Genomic DNA, 18,104 nt, shown 5'->3' with positions numbered 1-18,104 from the left:
GTTGAAAAATAAATGAATTATGGCATTTTTTATATCAATGGTTTATGTCGCGACTTCAACTTTTTGCAGATTGGGTGAAGAAGTGTCCTCTAAATAGCCTCAATTCAAATATTTGACAGATTTTCTCATTTTTTTTTCTTTATTTCCATTGCATTGCATGTTTCTGAAGTAGAAAGTACCAGCTAGTCAGCTTTCCATCTGATTTAAGACAGAAATATGTGTTTTAATACATAACACTGCAGTATTAGAGAATTTTCACATTGTGCAGGGGTACTTATATAAAAACTCATTTTTAGAAGCTAAAAAAGAATGAATCAACCCAAACTTACTTCCAAAGTGCTATAGACACATTAAATGTACTTTAAAAACAACCAGAGGCAGTGTTTTAGAGTAAACTATCAGATGGGGTAATTAAAATCAAGCCAGGACCAGGGTTGTAAAACTGCGGGTTAAAATGCATGTTATGATGCTTATGTGGTACAAATGAACTCATGTGGATGTTTCTTTTTCATATCAAGTCAGGTTTTTTCTGCTTTTAGGCTTTTTAGTGTATGACCGTCTCCAAAATAAGTGTTTTTCGTCAACTCAGTAGGGGTTTAAGTGACACATTTATTCAAAATATATGTAAAAGAATGGGAAATCATGGTTGTTTTTACATATTTAAGACGTTTCCCTCCCATAATCCAGAATTTCATACTAATGCAGTGCGAGGGAGTATTCCAAGAGGTTGAGACAATTGACTAACACTGCAATTTTGCCAAATAACCTTTGCCGCAGGTTAAAAACAGATTCTAAATGTTAAAATTTTTACCTTTACCCTGTCCACTGCTTATGAATAGTGTTTATTTGTTGTTATTATGACACTGTGTGCAAAAAACTCAAAATGAGACAATAAATAGCTCATTTGCCCAATTCTACCCGGATGCCATAAGCAATTATGAGTTTTACATTGAAAATCCCATGGAAACCCATTTTTGGACTAAAATGCAAAAAAAATGAGAAAAGAAATAGGTTTTTTTGCCGCATTTCATGTTTATTCCATGAATTCTGAGAAATAAACCCCCAAAACATATAAAAATAGCATGTTTTACAAAAATGTGACCTCTTTTATAGGTACGAGGACACAATTAATTTCGTAGTGCATTTCAACAGACCCGTCTTGACATATAAAAAAAATTCCACCGCTTCTAACTCATTCAAACTTCACCAATATGGAAACATGTATAAAAGCAGATTTCTATAAGAGTGCCAGAAAAATTCACCATCATCTTTTATTTTTAGCAACTTTGCTTCGGAGACCCTGTAGACATGAAAAGTGACCACTGCCAAATGTCCTAAATTGTGACCTTCCTTCATAGGACCAAATCACAACTTCCACATAAAATTACAGAATAAAAAAAAAACCTTGTAAATTTGATCCTTGCCCTACATTTCTGCAATTAATACTAAGCAATAAAGTTTATAACAGCAAAGAAAAAAAATCAGGAAGAAACTCGCTAAAAAAGAGGAACTATATTCGTATACAACGAAAAGTCAAGGGGAATTAATTGTGATCTCGTACCTGTAGGATACAAGAGCGCAATTATTCACAATGCAATTTCCGTATGGGGGGGGGGTGGTCCACACTTCCACTTAAATCTAAAAATAGATCCGGGTGAAATTAATCTAACGCAATGCTGCTAAAATACAGCCACATTGCTTTTAAATTTTGAAATAAAAACCACTATGTCATGTGCCGTTTCTGCCCTTAAATTAAGGTTAAAAAAAGGGGATACTTTTTCAAACATCATTTTGTAAGTAGCCACCCTAAGCCTTAAGTGCTTCATAAAATACACATATGGGCTGCTGGCTTTCAACTTCGATACTTTTGGTTCCTTACTGTTTGTACAATTTTTTCATGAAAGTGTCTTTTTTATTATCCGCCAATCGTGAACGTTTCTATATTTTCCACTGGGCTGCATGTTGGGGTAAAGATCTGGCTGAATACTGAGGAGACATAATTGCGCTATTGTAACCTGTAACATTCTGGGTAGGTGCATATTTAGAAAGAAAGCATACCACTTAAGCTCATACAAAAACGTTTTGATATCTGTCATTTTATTTAACTAAATGCCATTATTTTGATGATCATAATATGATGAAGGTGAAACCTTTTAACACTCACGAAGAAACATTAATTAAAAACACCTTTGAAAATATTTGTCAGCTCGGATTTGATATATTATACTTATAACCTTTAAATATGATTTAAATTGTCCTAAAACATCATACTAATGGTCATGGTCTGATATGTCTATTTGCTGAAATGTCTGGCATTTGTAAGGAATTATGGACTTTAAACATTATGGTTGTTATAAATTGTGTTATAAACGTCTTTAATGATTTCTTTTATCCAATTAAGTTTCTTTTCATTCTGTTTCGATTGGTATTGTTTATTTTTTTTTTATTTCGTTTTGATTGATTTTTTTTCGAATTATTTCATTTCGATTCTTTCATCGATTATTTTCATTTTGTTTTGTTTCATTATTGTTTCACAATTTTTAAGTACCCAAGAATTATGGGTAATATTGATAAATATAATTTTTGTAAACATCTGGGCGCCATACTGCAGACTGTTATGGCCAACTCTATCGTGGAAAGGCTATGATTCGCATTGTATTTAATTATTGAAATTAGGAAATATTTTCCGAGACTTGTTTGGTTCTCAATTTCATATATACAAGTATACGCAAATGAAGCTGCCATGATGCTGTTTTTCAGCTCCTAGAAATGAAGGTACAAACTGGATATTGATGCTTTTTCTTGCCATAAGTATGCAGAACCAAGTTAATGATACAACTATTTACGCTCTGTATCAATACAACTACACTGTTCATTCTAGAAAATTGCAAAAGGGGTTCAGTGTCCCCCTTGACAGCAAAACAGAGGGTCTTTTTTTCAGAATAATGGGGGCCAATATGGCAGCATGATTAGGGGTCATTTATATATAACTGGAGAGAATCAACCAACAAATAAGTTAACCTCAGGTTTGTATACACTTTATAGTTTCGTTTTAGGTGAGAGTTAACTGAGGTACATAAACTCCAAATGAATAAAAAGAAATACTAGTACACATTGGTTTTTTTAATTATGGCATTGTGTTGATTCAAATTGTAACTCAAATTGATGTTGCAGCTCTACTTAGAACCTTTCTGTTCTTATTGGGATTGTACCCAACTCGGCCCAGGCCCATGGACAATGAACAATTTCATCTTCACTCGAAATTCTCTAGGTTTGTTGGCCATGTCCGTTTGTTTTCAGTCAGTTGGCTCATTTGAAATTGACTGGGTCTCATGAATAGGATCAGGGGAAACAATCCTGATGTCACACTAAAAAAGTAAATAGACTGATTGAAAATGTTAAAATATTTTTGTACATATTTAGGTATATATTTGATTGTATATGAAACAAAACTCTAATTGAACTAGTGCCAAACAGGATTAAATGTTAAAAATGTACATGGTATTTCTATGGAATGCATAAACTGAACACAGTCAATATAAAAAATGGCTCCGGGTTTTCAGGTTAGGGTGTCTAATTTTCATGGATTGGGTATACATCCATCATGCCTCTATTTGAATCCATATTAATTTACTCTTTTGTCAATAATTCTAATACAGAATTAATATTGATTGTAATATAATGATTTATTGTAATAAGTAAAAAGAAGACAATGTAAAGAAGAAATAGATTTTATTATAAATTTTAAGATGTCTAATCTGTGTGTTATGCAGTAACCAATCCAACCCATTTTTTTCACTGCTGTCCCTAACTTTCCCCCAAAATATTTGCAAATTTCACTTTCAACAGTATTGTTCTTTATAGCAATTTATGAAGTTTTTTAAACCCTAGATTGTTGTTGAAAATCACTTAACAATTATACATGCACTAACATTTAAAGGTGAAATATAGTTTGAGTAAATGCTTCAAATTGTCTTTTTTTTCCATTTCAGGGGCTCTGCTATAGCCAAAATATTAGGCAGAAATGTAACAGACAGAAGTGAAAAGTTTGAAACTTGTATTAAAATGTGGATGTATGAGGAGATGGTGAATGGAAGAAAACTAACAGAAATTGTCAACACTGAACATGAAAATGTTAAATATTTACCTGGCATCAAAATTCCAGAAAATGTGGTACAGTAGTTTGTTATGTACATTTTTCAATTATTTACATTTGTTAAAAAGTTGACATTAGAGGTTTTTTACATATAGTTTAAATAATACACTAGATGTCAGAGATTTTTTACAGAATTCAGAACTAAGCTGCTTTTCACAGTTTGAATGCCTTCAGTGTTTTATGAGGATTATTTTCACTTTCATTTTCAATAATTATAATGCTGATAAGTAGAGCTCTTTTTTTTTATTTCAGGTGGCTATACCAGATCTAATTGAAGCAGCCAAGGATGCAGACATTCTGATATTTGTCTTGCCACATCAGTTTATTGCTAAAACATGTGAACAAATGAAGGGCAAAATTAAACCTACAGCAATAGCCGTGTCTCTTATTAAGGTATGTATTACTTAGTCTTGTAATATTACAGTTAAAATGAATAATTCAAATAAAAAATACATGTATATGGAGTACGGTGTAATGTCTATTGTATGTAATTGATTTCCATGCCTACCTGGCAGTGGGCCTCCTACCGGGCAGTTGGCCTCCTACCGGGCAGTGGGTCTCCTACTTTTCTTATTAAAGTATATATATTTCAACTGATGTTGGTAATATTAACCATATGTTTCTCTTCTCATGGATAAACCCTTATATTATAGTCACAATAAAACAACTATGAACATGGGTGGTACTTGAAAAATATGTTTTTTCAGCGTATAATGTATCAGTATTAAATGTGTTTAGAGAAACAGCCGAAGAAAGACTGTTGAATTTTAGAATCTGCTGAGAGTGTAAGCCTTTTGTATTTTGAAACTGTGTAAGAATAAGATTAATTCGTGGAAAATAATTATCATGGAATGAGAAATTAAACATACAATTAGAAAATGTTATAAAAAAAGTTACTTCTGGTTGCATTTTCGGCAAAAGGTTGATTTTGGTGGTTTTTCAAGTGAAGAACACACAAGATGATACCATTCTAAATTTCCCTCACAAACAATTGAAGAACATGAGTGGACATCCTAGTCACACAATAAACAATTCTATTCAGTTAGAATGTGAGTGGACATCCTAGTCACACAATAAATATTTCTGTTCAGTTAGAATGTGAGTGGACATCCTAGTCACACAATAAACAATTCTATTCAGTTAGAATGTGAGTGGACATCCTAGTCACACAATAAATATTTCTGTTCAGTTAGAATGTGAGTGGACATCCTAGTCACACAATAAACAATTCTATTCAGTTAGAATGTGAGTGGACAACCTAGTCACACAATAAATATTTCTGTTCAGTTAGAATGTGAGTGGACATCCTAGTCACACAATAAACAATTCTATTCAGTTAGAATGTGAGTGGACATCCTAGTCACACAATAAATATTTCTGTTCAGTTAGAATGTGAGTGGACATCCTAGTCACACAATAAACAATTCTATTCAATTAGAATGTGAGTGGACATCCTAGTCACACAATAAATATTTCTGTTCAGTTAGAATGTGAGTGGACATCCTAGTCACACAATAAACAATTCTATTCAGTTAGAATGTGAGTGGACATCCTAGTCACACAATAAATAATTCTATTCACTTAGAACGTGACTGGACATCCTAGTCACACAATAAATAATTCTATTCAGTTAGAACGTGAGTGGATATTCTAGTCACACATGGTTTTCTTGTTGCTTCCGTGCTTAAATACTTTTTTTATATGTTTCATGTTAATATTTGGTTGGGAGACTTTTGAACGGCAAAAGATTTTCAGGCGGAATGATCAATGTTCCTCCCATCAAGTATGGAAGGAATATTTGCATCTACTGGAAGTTTCCAATTTAACATTGCTGAAATTTGAAATTTGAAAAAAAGCTGCAGTCAGTCCATCTTCAGTTTTCCAGACTTTTATTTTAAATGCTTGCAGATATTGACATGTTTTTTTGTGTATAAGTTTAACACGATAAGTTACAGGTCAAGTTTGACTTTCATTCCGCTTTGTTGATTTTTACCAAAATTATAGGCCCTGAACTTAACAAAATTCACAGAAATAACAGTTTTCTGGACTTTTTTTCTTAATGCTTTCAGATATTGACATAATTTTTGGTATATAAGTTCACCATGATAAGTTACAGGTAAAGTTCGACTATAATTGCACTCTGTTGATTTTTACAGAAATTACGGGCCTTGAACTTAGCAAAATTCACAGAAAAAAATGGTTGTCGGACTTTTTTTGTAAACGCTTGCAAATATTGACATGATTTTTCGGTATGTAAGTTCACCATGATGAGTTACATTTCAGATTATGTTTCGTTCTTCTCTGATGATTTTTATCGAAATTACAGGCCTTGAACTTAGCTGAATTCACAGAAATAATATAACCGGTTTTCGAAATTTTTTCTAAACACTCACAGATTATAACATGATTTTTGGTATATAATTTCACCATGATAAGTTACAGGTCAAGTGTACGTTTTGTTCTGCTACGATGATATTTACATTGGATTCACTAAAACTCTAAGAAATTACAGTCTGGAGTTTGAAACTACCATTCTGAGTAACTGAATTTAGTTAGAAGATAAAGGTCTAAAGCCTGTAAAACACTCTTATTCCTTTTTTTATTGTGGTCCTTCTACATATATTTCTCTCACAAACAAATTTACTTGAGTATCCAACATTGGGACACGTGGGTATGTGAACGCGCCCACTAAGGTTCTTTAATTCATGTGCTACCGAAGTTCATAATATTCAATATAAATAAATAAATAAATAAATAAATAAATGAAGAATTACAACTATAAAGTAACAATAAGGCCATGCAAGTTCGAGTTTATTTTCGGATTTAATGTTTTGAATTGAAATGACCCACATTTAACAACTGATCATGACACATCGATTTGGCCAGTGATATATCATGTCCCGGTATAAAATATAGGTCACTCAAGAACAGTAACTGGGTAAACAAATTTAGGTCTCACTAACCACTTCCGGGTCAAATGGCCACCCCCCTATGTAGTACCAAAAACACACTGAACCTAGACATATGCATTGTAAGTGCATTATTTGTGTGTATTATGATTAAAAGTAGTCAAAATAAAGCTGAGAATATGTACTTTAAAATCATATATGTAATTAACTACAAAAGTGTATGAATATTGTTTACATGTGTGAGTAATTTGCCTCCATGCTGTCAGTTAGCAGAACAGGTAAAAATGTGGATTTTCAGTATTATTTATTCAAGTAAAATCTGTGAAGAATTTCTGCTATCATCGTACCATTAGCATAATGATTTCGGAAGCCTTATTTTCCAAGCTTCGCAACGGTGTGCAGCTTTAAGATGTCTTTTGTCCTGGGAATTCACAGTGAGACTTTGAAAATTACTTTTTTAACATGTAAAGTAATGGAGACCTTAATGAAATAATCAACTATGTGTTATGCTCCTTTAATTTGATTAATTCATAGAATTTTCAGATACAGATTGTTATTTAATTGTACCAATTTTTTTACAGGGTTTTTGCAATCTGAAGTGAGAAATAAATTTCTCAGCAAAAAAACAAAAACATTCCTATTTTTAGCTGTACATGATTTCCTTATCTCACCCATGGGTTGAAACAGAACATGTCTGCTTTCCTGTAAAAAAAATGGCTCAATTGAATATGATCATTCCTTACTGATATCAAGTATGTGTTTGAATTTTCTTTTAAAATAATATTTTTATCGTGAATAACTGAAGATTATTTCTTGCAGTTTGTTTATACTGTTAGAAGTGGTCCAAATTTTACAACTGGTCATGACGTATCACTGGCCTGATATGTCATCATTAGCTGTTAAATGCGGGTCATTTTAATTCAAACATTTATCAGAAGACTAACTGTAAGTGAGAAAAAGGATCACCTGTTTTTCTCATGGAGGATTAGGAAATCTCAGACACCTTTAGGGAAGACGTAATAGTCCTCTTTGTCCTCAGTGGAGTCTTTGTTAAAGCAATTAAACCTTACCCTTGGGTGTCTATCTTGCACATTGTGATTCCCTTGGGTGTCTATCTTGCACATTGGGATTGTCTTAGATTCTTAATGTCAGTTGTGTAGATAGAATAATCTTACATTCATCTGCTGTTTGTTGAATATTATTATTTCAGGGAGTATCTATTGAAGAAAAAGGAATGAGTACGGTATCTGATGCTATTACAGCAATTCTTGACATTCCATGCTCAGCTTTGATGGGTGCTAATCTTGCCACAGAAGTTGCCAAGGAACAGCTCTGTGAAACTACAATAGGTAGCATTTCTCTATAGTGAAAGTATCCTCAATAGATATAAACAAAAAATACTGATGCATCAAAACAAACGGCCAATGTAGAGACATAAAAATCTATGTATAAAGCTGATATATGAAAACAAGAAACAGACAATCTACACTACTTAGACAATAGCCTAAAACACCATGACACATAAACACTGAAGGTAAGGAAAACAACTGAGATACATACCATGCAGACAGTAGCCTAAAACACCATGACATATAAACACTGAAGGTAAGGAAAACAACTGAGATACACACCATGCAGACAGTAGCCTAAAGCACCATGACATATAAACACTGAAGGTAAGGAAAACAACTGAGATACACACTATGCAGACAATAGCCTAAAACATCACTACATATAAACACTGAAGGTAAGGAAAACAACTGAGATACACACTACACAGACAATAGCCTAAAACACCATTACATACAAACACTGTAGATAAGGAAAACAACTGAGATACCCTCATATAATCTGTTGAACAATATGTTAACATTTCACAGAATTGGGTTCATGGATATTGGGGGAAATAACATTATCTGACAAGTCTTTGGAACAGGTTGTAAAATCTATGCTAATATGCTTAAAAAAAGAGTGTAAACCTTGTCTAACATGTTAGATTGAAGATTTGAAAACAATTGCAGTTGTATATTGGTATGAAGCTGTTGTAGTCCATAGATACTTGGTTTTTGTGCAATGACTTAAGTATTAGTTTGTTTATTTTTATAAAATTTTAAAACAAGGTTCCAAACCAGAAAAGGAAGGTTAGTAATGATTTTAGCAGTTATGGTCCGAACCGAATTAGGGACCAAGAAGGGGCTAAAACAAACATTTCATTGAATTTAACTGTATAAGTCCAATAAAATGAATTTAGCTATATAACTCCAATAAAAGCATAGCAATGTCTATATTATTCCACAATATTCTGTAGTATAGAATCAATACCACAATGGTCTTAGATTGATTTTTGGGGTAAAGACTTGAACTTCTCAGAAATTAAGGGCCAACTGGCTGGGGTAGTATCATGTTGCGCTCTGTGAAGCTTTTTTATTTTTATCCATAACAAATATATTTATAGAATGATAACCTCTATAATGCCATGTATTTTGAAGGCAGTAAAACTGATGGAGAATTATTGAAGAATTTATTTGAAGCTCCATACTTTAGGTGTTCAGTAGTAACAGATCAGTCTACAGTAGAACTCTGTGGAGCACTTAAGGTAGGCATGGAATAAACTTCAATCTTCATTATTGTAATTAGGGATTTGTACAGATACATGGGGTAAGGAAGGGGTTGAGAAATGAGTTGGGATCTTTAGATTGAATCAGTGAATCTCACATGGACGAAAGCTTTAGTGACACAAACTGAACATTTTAATATCTATGTCCTCCCAGGGGGAGGAGACATGTTGTTTTTGGCTTGTCCGTCTGTCCGTGCGTCCATCACAAAGTTTGTCAGCGCAACTCCTCTGAAACTACAGAACTGAACTTTAGGAAATGTGGTATGTAGAAAGAACATCATATGAAGTTGTGCATATTACCAGGAAACATTGATACCCCAATTTTTGTAGTAGTTCTGCCCTTTTGAATTTAGAAATCTGCCAAAAATCCTCATAAATTATATGTACCTTGTCAGTGCAGCTCTTCTGAAACTTTTGAACCAAATTTTACGAAAATGGTGTGTTGCAAGAACATCACGTTATCTTACATATTACCAGGAAATTTTGTTACCCCAATTTCTGTATTAATTATGCCCCTTTGAACTTAGAAATTTGTCAAAAATCCTCATAATTACCTTGTCAGTTCAGATTCTCTGGAACTACTGAACTGGTTGGTACAACTTCTCTGCAATCTCTCAGCAGAATTTTATGAAGCTGTTCTGTTTAATTGAAATAGGTTTTTTAACTACTGCAAAAAATTACAGTGGAATTATATTATGATATTGTTGTCATTTTAGTCATTGTTGTTATTGGCAGTAGCATTGTTGTTGTTAATAATTTCATTTCTGTGCCATTACTTTTCTTGTAGTGAACTAAATGTCATGAAATTTTGATATATTGTTACTTGGTGGCTTGTGGAAGCTTGCTATATAAAATGGGATCACTGGCCCCTACCATTCTGCTAAAAAGGGTACGGCCTCACTTATATAAAATGGGATCACTGGCCCCTACCATTCTGCTAAAAAGGGTACGGCCTCACTTATATAAAATGGGATCACTGGCCCCTACCATTCTGCTAAAAAGGGTACGGCCTCACTTTGCCCCCACCTCAAAGACTGACAATGCTAAATGCTATTTAAAATCTGTTAAATATTCCTAAAACAGAATTTTTATAGGAAGTAAACCTACTACATAAACTTCAGATAAAAACCTATTTTACCCTAAAGATCGACCTTTTAATTTTTGGTCGGATTTTGAAATTTTATGTATTTTATTTCTCATGAGAAACCATGCCTGCATTGGTTTCAATCTCATTTCAGATATATCTTAGTTTTCCTGCTATAAGGGGCAAATAGGTTGCATGCCCTAAAAAAGTACTTTTCCTTTTGGTGCGATTTTGATATTTTTTTTATTGCACACCTTATGAAAATCCCTCCTTGCATTTATTCAGGTAGATTCCAGGTATCTCTTATTATGTTTTAGTGATCAAAGGTAAAGGTCTTTAATAAGTACCCTATAAGCAGAACTATTTTCATTTTTATGGGTAATCCCTACCTGTATCTTTAAATATCTTTAAATCGTTTTTGAGTGACAAGGAGTTAAATTGGCCAGTAACATCAATATTTTAATGATTTTTTTTGCAATTTTGTTATGTCCTAAGCCTAATTGAGTCGTAAATTCCTTTATTTCATAACAAAACTCCCCGTAGGAAGGTAAAAAGCTACAATACAAAATGTAAATATCATAAACACATGTTCCAATAAGTACAGAAAAACAACATAAATCAGCGTTAATAATTATAAAAGGCCTATGAATATCAGTGTGATGTCAAAATATGTCAAAACAATCAATCCTAGTATGTGTTTTCATTGAAAAATAAATTTTGAAAAAGGAGCAAAAATTGGAGCCTTTGCGCATGGTGAGCAAAATGAAAATTCAATGTGACAAGTCTAAACTAAATGATAAGAACACCATAAAAGTGCATTTTACGTAGATGCTCAAAAATGTTGTGCCTACATATCTTCTAAAAGTAAACCTAATTGTCCTATAACAACAAAAAATCTGAGCATAACGCCTAATAGGTCCTTTAAAATATCTGTGTTATCATTTACTTTTGCAAAAAATGTGATTCTATCGCTTGGCTCATTGCTGCCAGATATTCTATAAAATGCCTAAATATCGAAAATACAATAATAAACAAAGCATAAACATTACGGAAATATCATGAATAATAATCAAATGTGTGTAGTCAAACATATATACACTTCAAAAGACATTGAAGACCTGATTCGGGTCACAAACTCGAACGACCCTTTCATCACCGTTTTGTCATGTAAATTAATGGTTTATATCAATAAAAACAATTAAAATGCATTCTATTAATTGTGTATAAATCAATCTTAGGCTAGGAATGTTTCTTACCCTGTGGGGTTCTATAATTTCTCAAGTTTTTGTGTGAACAAAATGTTAACATGTCAATGTTCCTAAATGTGAGGGGAGTTATCGGGCTGGAGAAAGAAACGCTAAATAATCTACTGGGACACCACAAATTTGTTCCTTTTTACAAGGGCTTTAAGTAGTATTTTTTACAACTTTACTCTAGTATTATTAACTATTTTTGAAATAATAGGGTACGAAGGGGTCCATGAAGGAACCTTGAAGCAGAGCTTGATACTGAAATTGAACTTCAAAATATTGTGTTCAACTTGCTGTGCTTGGCAAATCTTAATATGAAAGTTTAGTTTCTACCACAAATCTTTTATATGCCTGGAGTAACAAGGATGATTTGTTTTTTAGAACATTGTTGCTATTGGAGCAGGCATTGCTGATGGCATGGGTTTTGGTGATAATACTAAAGCTGCTATTATAAGACTTGGCCTGATGGAAATGATCAAGTTTGCTGAAATGTTCGTTCCAGGTATGATATATGAATAGATATATTTTGGTTTTATTGTAATAATATACAATGTATCTGGCAGATATATTTGACAAATTAGGTACTTAATTTGAAATATCAAAATTAGTCCAATTAGTGGAGTGTGAAAATTTTGCTGAAACTAAATTGGTCCGGGAGAAGAAAAAAAAAGTTAGTGGCCTTACAAGCAAGCTCTGTTTGACTTCCCCATCATGACATTTACTTGCTGGATAGTGCTTATTTTGACCACTGTTGAATTATGGTTGGTCTTGGAAACTGCATGACTTTGCAGTAGACAAATCTTTCTGGAATATTGCTTCCTAAACATGAATTTTACTATGCCTTTTATCCATAATTACCAATAATTTGTTTAAATATCTTGTTTCAGGTTTAGGTTCTTTGTTTTTCAGGTTCTAAAGGTGCTACATTTTTTGAGAGTTGTGGTATCTCAGATTTGGTAGCCTCATGTCATGGAGGTAGAAACAGAATGTTGGGAGAAAATATTGTTAAATCTGACAAGGTATAGAATTGTAGTAATATTAATTTTTCTCATTTATAAAAAATTATAAAATTTTATTTTCTTAAATAAAATGTGAACAAAGGGTGAATAAAGTAGTAATACTACATATAATGATTTGATTTCTTCAACATTGTGTCCATCATTGGACATTAATCATTCACCTATCTAGATCCAATCGAGTTATTCCTGCTTTTTGGAGTGTTATCAATCTACCACACTGGTCCTATCTGCTTATTTTATCTTAATGGAGCTTAGTGCATTGATATATTTAATTTGTATCTCACAAAGCATATTTATGACAAAATATAAATTGGTTACAAATTTAATAATATTTTATGAAGTCATTGATTTTTAAAACAAATACAGAAACATGAAATGAATAAAAAACAAAATTAAATGCTTTTTTAACATATTTTTATTTGCTTCATTTCATTAAAAAAATTGAATTTTGGATAAATGTTTTGTATATATTTCTTTTGATAGTCTGTTCAAGAGTTGGAGAGAGAGTTATTGAAAGGCCAAAGTTTTCAAGGTCCTTTGACTGCAAGGGAAATCTTCCAGGTTTTATCACACAAAAATTTAATCGACAGGTATAATATACAGAACATAAAATGTATGATTACTGTGTTGACCTGTTATATTGGAATTCAATCATCAATGTAATATCGCCTGAATATAGCTGAACTATCACTGCTTAGGCGTTAAACCCCAATCAATCAGTCAATCAATGTAATAAATATTTATGCCAATAATGAAGAAAAAAATCAGAAGAACTACAATTAATGTAAAGTAACACCAAGAGTCATGCACACTTTTAATAAACACAACCAGTTATGACCTACTTTTAAACACTGATATAGTTTACATATACATGTATTAATTTATTAAACACTGTTTTACCCTTCTTTGTGTTTTGGTCAGTAACAATATTTTGGGTCACACTTATCTCAGCAATACGGTGGCTTTTAATTTTTTAAAACACATTCTTCCAGTAGGTATACCATATGGTGGGATATTATTTCAGAAAAATTCAACAACAACTTCCTGTTAACTGTTGACTATTTTCCTTATATTGCAATTGAAAGTATTGCTGGTGAGCCATCGCTCACAGAATTCTTGTTTTTTATTCTTGTATAATTTAGAGTCCTGCCACACTATGTGGCAGACAACCTATAGTAACTACTCTATCTGCCAGTAGCAAATGGTGTACTAGGTGCATGACAACCTATAGTATCCACTCTTTCCGTCAGTAACAAATGGTGTACCATGTGGCAGACAACTTATAGTAGCCACTCTATCCGTCAGTAACAAATGGTGTACCGTGTGGCAGACAACCTATAGTAACCAGTCTATCTGTCAGTAACAAATGGTGTACCATGTGGCAGACAACCTATAGTAACCAGTCTATCTGTCAGTAACAAATGGTGTACTAGGTGGCAGACAATCTATAGTAGCCACTCTATCCGTCAGTAACAAATGATGTACTTGTTGTAACTTTGTTGTCTTTGGCATGAGGGTAGATCAGCTCAAAATGATTGTGTTGCAAGAGTATATCTTAAATTTTGTGAACTACTACTGAATTTGAAAGTGACAGAACCAAATTGTATGATATGTTGTGAACTTGGGCGATATCCACTTATTTTAGATGTGAAGCAGAGAATGATATTGGACTAAACTTTTAGCAGGAAAACATTTGAAATTATCTGCTGTTGTGTATAAGTTAATGCAAACTATGCATGCACAAAATCATTGTATATTTCCTTAGTTAAATTTGTAAAGAAGACACTTGTAGGTTGTCATATATATGGATATCTCAAACATTTGTAAGTGATATATGGCTGAAACTAACCATTAAAAATATTCTATGTGGGCAGTCCCAACAAGAATGGAACAATATGATCAATGAAAATTTGAAAGCCATTAACTATAGGCTTTTCAAAGAAGATTTTTGTTTTGAAAAGTACTTCGACATCCTTGATGAAATTAGAGTTTTGTGCCTTACTTCTGATTAAATTATGATTCAAGAGTTTGTATTTTCTGTATATTAGTATTCAGATAGTACTTTAGCTTTAAATTAGGCAGATAGAAAATTTCAGATAGTAAGTTGAAACTTTGGCAAAATAATAGGCCTGAAACTAGTTTTAATGAATTTACTCCTTTGTCAGAGTTATAAAGAAATATGTTGAGCCTCCTTGCTAGCTCCTTTGTTGATGTTGTGTATACAGTGTTGTTTGAATGTAATCTCTGTACCTGTAGATTATGGTAATGAGTATAAAGATATTTATATCAAATTACCCCAAACAAAGTGTTGTTTTGATTACAAATCAAATATAAATATTTGGACTTTCATTCATAAGAAATTAAATTATAAGAATGCTTCTAACTTTTTACAGGTTATACCCAATAACCTGTTTTGGGCTAGTTTACACTTTTTAGCTCACCTGGCCTAAGGCCATTTGAGCTATTGCCATCAATTGGTGTTTGTCGTCGTCGTCCACCATCGATAACAATTTTTCAAAACTCTTCTCCTCTGACATTACTTGACCAATTGGAAGCAAATTTGATATGAATATTTCTTGGGGTATCCTGTATAGAAGCGATGTGGGAATTTTTGATCCATTGAAAAACATGGCTGCCTTTACTAAAAATAGAACATAGGGGTCAGACAGAAGTTTTTTGCATTTATCTCCAAAACGGTTAGGTTAAGCCAAATTCTTTCAATAGCTGAAAAGATCTACATTATTAGGCCTACAAAAATCTTTAGGGATAAAAATTGTTTGATGACTCCTGGTAAGAGTTATTGCCCTTGAAAGATGAAAAGTGACGTTATTTTTGTTAGTTTTTGTTTTTGTTTTTTTTTTTACAGAAAAAGAAATTTTCAATTGCTGAAATGATCCTTATGATAAGTCCTACCAACTCAAAATTGTTGGACAACGTCTTCTTAAATGTATTGCCTTTGATAGGCAAAATTCAACCAGGTGAGCAATTCAGGCTCCTGCTAGCCTCTTGTTATAAACCATGATACTTAAATATACTATGATTTTCATAATTTTCCTATTGCTATATTAAATTTATGGATGATTCCACATGTCTTTATGAGTGAAATGATAGATGATATTATATTTGTAGGTTTCCAATGTTTGTTGCTGTCCACCACATATGTCTGAGAGAATGGAAGCCAGAAGAATTTATAGAATGTTTACGGAATCACCCTGAACATTTATAGGAGATTATACTCATTATGTAGGTTTTATCTCAACTTCCTTTTGCTTTTTGTTGGCTTTTTACTGAAAGATGATAAAATACAGGTTATTTGTATTAAATAGCTTTGATCTCATGCAAAACATCTTTATTTTCTATTTTATTCATTTAATTAGATATCATTTGCAGTTATCAATTATTCACTGAATATTTTGAACTGAAAGTTTATGTAGTTCATTCTGGTAAATGTCTAAAAAGTAATTATTAGATAATTACTTTTGTCATTTTTAAGACAAAAATATTCCTATATTTAGCCATGTGAGATTTGTTAAGTTCTGATGTTTTCCAAGTAAGGCATTAGCACCATCTCATATTTGTGATTTTATTAATGACACATCAGAATGAAAGTAGTTGGAAGTAATGATAGAACTCACCCAGACTGCAGGTATAATTCATTTAAAAGGCAGGGTTTTTCAGAAGAAATGGGTATTTACACTTGTTCCCATTGAAACTTATTTCCTTTCTTCAACTTGAACTAGTAGGAGAGAAATTCTATCTTCACCTGTTCCACTTGTGATAAAGGCATAATTTAAGAAATCTCAGATTCTCAGCAGAGACTGGTGTAAGAACTTCTATGTGACATTAATCAGGCATTGTTTTTGATGTCAGCAGGCAGGGTATTGTAAATTGGCATACCTATCACAAAATTACTTTAAAAATTTAAAAAAAGAATTAAGCACTGTCAGAAAATGCAAAGCAAAGAAATCTCAGTCACTGTCTAGTAAGATATCAATGTTCTTCAACTCAACCGAGCCTCTTTTTCTTAAAAATTTGAACTTGAAACATAAGCCTTGAGATTTCTGTATTTCATTCTCAGCATTGTTAAGATTCTTAATATATCCAAGAGTTATCTTAAAAAATCTAAGTATTTATGTAAGGTATTCTCAGTACCTGATCTATTGGAGAGGATCTCACAACTGTTCTGATGTTTCCCTGAGTTTTGAACTGTATGATTCAGGTAGTAATTTTCCTGGATGTCCAATAGACATTCTATAGAGTTGATATTTACAATATTTTTGTACTTTTTTACAGTATATTTTATTAATCATTGTTATTTTAGTTTTATTTTATTGTATCTCATACTATTTAATCTATACAACACAGAATATTCATAAGCTCTGAGGGTAGGGTAGCATATAAACTTTCGCGACATCAGATAATACTTTTATAAATGTATAGTTTATTTATTGTTCTGGTTTTGTAATGTCAAAGTTGCATTAGTTACTAATAATGAACAAAAGTACTCTGCTATTTTATACATGGTAAATGATACCTGATCTTACATTCAGAGTTTTTTCCAAAGCTGCACAATCAGTTAAAATCATTTGCAGATAAAATATAAGGATTTAAAGGGTTTCAGGTTTTTTTATTATGAAACTATGCAATACAGGTATTCTGTTTTGTTGTGTACAGTGCTGTTTGTAGTTGGTCTTAATTCTGTAATTTATCTGTAGCAATTCATTATTTGTTTTTTTAGAATATGCTTGCCAAGAAATTAAGTACCTTGGGTGTACTTCTTTATAAATTGTTACCTTGTCTTACAAATGCTATGTATATATAGTCCTAACCGTGAAACTGTTAAATCATGTTTTATTCTCAAATGTTTGTACTTACTGATCGGACTGTTTGTTTTAGTTGAAATCTGTTAGATGAGTTTTACAACATTGTTATAACAATATCATTGTTAATATACAATAAACTAGTTTTTATTTACATTGTATTTCCATCCCATGTTTTGAGCTGCATTTAAGGTTTAATTTAATTAAAACCTGAAAAAAAGAAGCAATAACCTTCTGACAAAGAGAAAT

General features: G+C 32.3%; 1 protein-coding gene across 2 annotated transcripts in view; it reads left to right on the top strand.

The window, feature by feature from the left end:
- LOC148610864 (glycerol-3-phosphate dehydrogenase [NAD(+)], cytoplasmic-like) overlaps positions 1-18,104 on the top strand; it is a 36,267-nt gene that overhangs the window by 1,415 nt on the left and 16,748 nt on the right. Inside the window, exons 2-9 of one of the 2 annotated variants that reach the window (XR_015924005.1) lie at positions 3,993-4,173; positions 4,409-4,549; positions 8,276-8,414; positions 9,555-9,661; positions 12,398-12,518; positions 12,926-13,035; positions 13,519-13,625; positions 16,165-16,278. Coding sequence is in view for 1 of the 2 variants with exons in the window: in XM_088590692.1 (XP_088446818.1) it covers positions 3,993-4,173; positions 4,409-4,549; positions 8,276-8,414; positions 9,555-9,661; positions 12,398-12,518; positions 12,926-13,035; positions 13,519-13,625; positions 16,165-16,261 (1,003 nt within the window). In the remaining variant the exon portion in view is untranslated. Of the gene's footprint in view, positions 1-3,992; positions 4,174-4,408; positions 4,550-8,275; positions 8,415-9,554; positions 9,662-12,397; positions 12,519-12,925; positions 13,036-13,518; positions 13,626-16,164; positions 18,010-18,104 lie in introns of those variants that run through there. The other variant, XM_088590692.1, reaches the window with a different exon arrangement.

This window comes from Perna viridis, chromosome 7 (assembly GCF_037379345.1).
Source record: "Perna viridis isolate PV_CMFRI_1.1 ecotype Kerala chromosome 7, ASM3737934v1, whole genome shotgun sequence".
Taxonomy (NCBI): Eukaryota; Metazoa; Mollusca; class Bivalvia; order Mytilida; family Mytilidae; genus Perna; species Perna viridis.
Note: the sequence above shows the minus strand (reverse complement) of the source record. Positions and strands in the feature narration are given on the sequence as shown.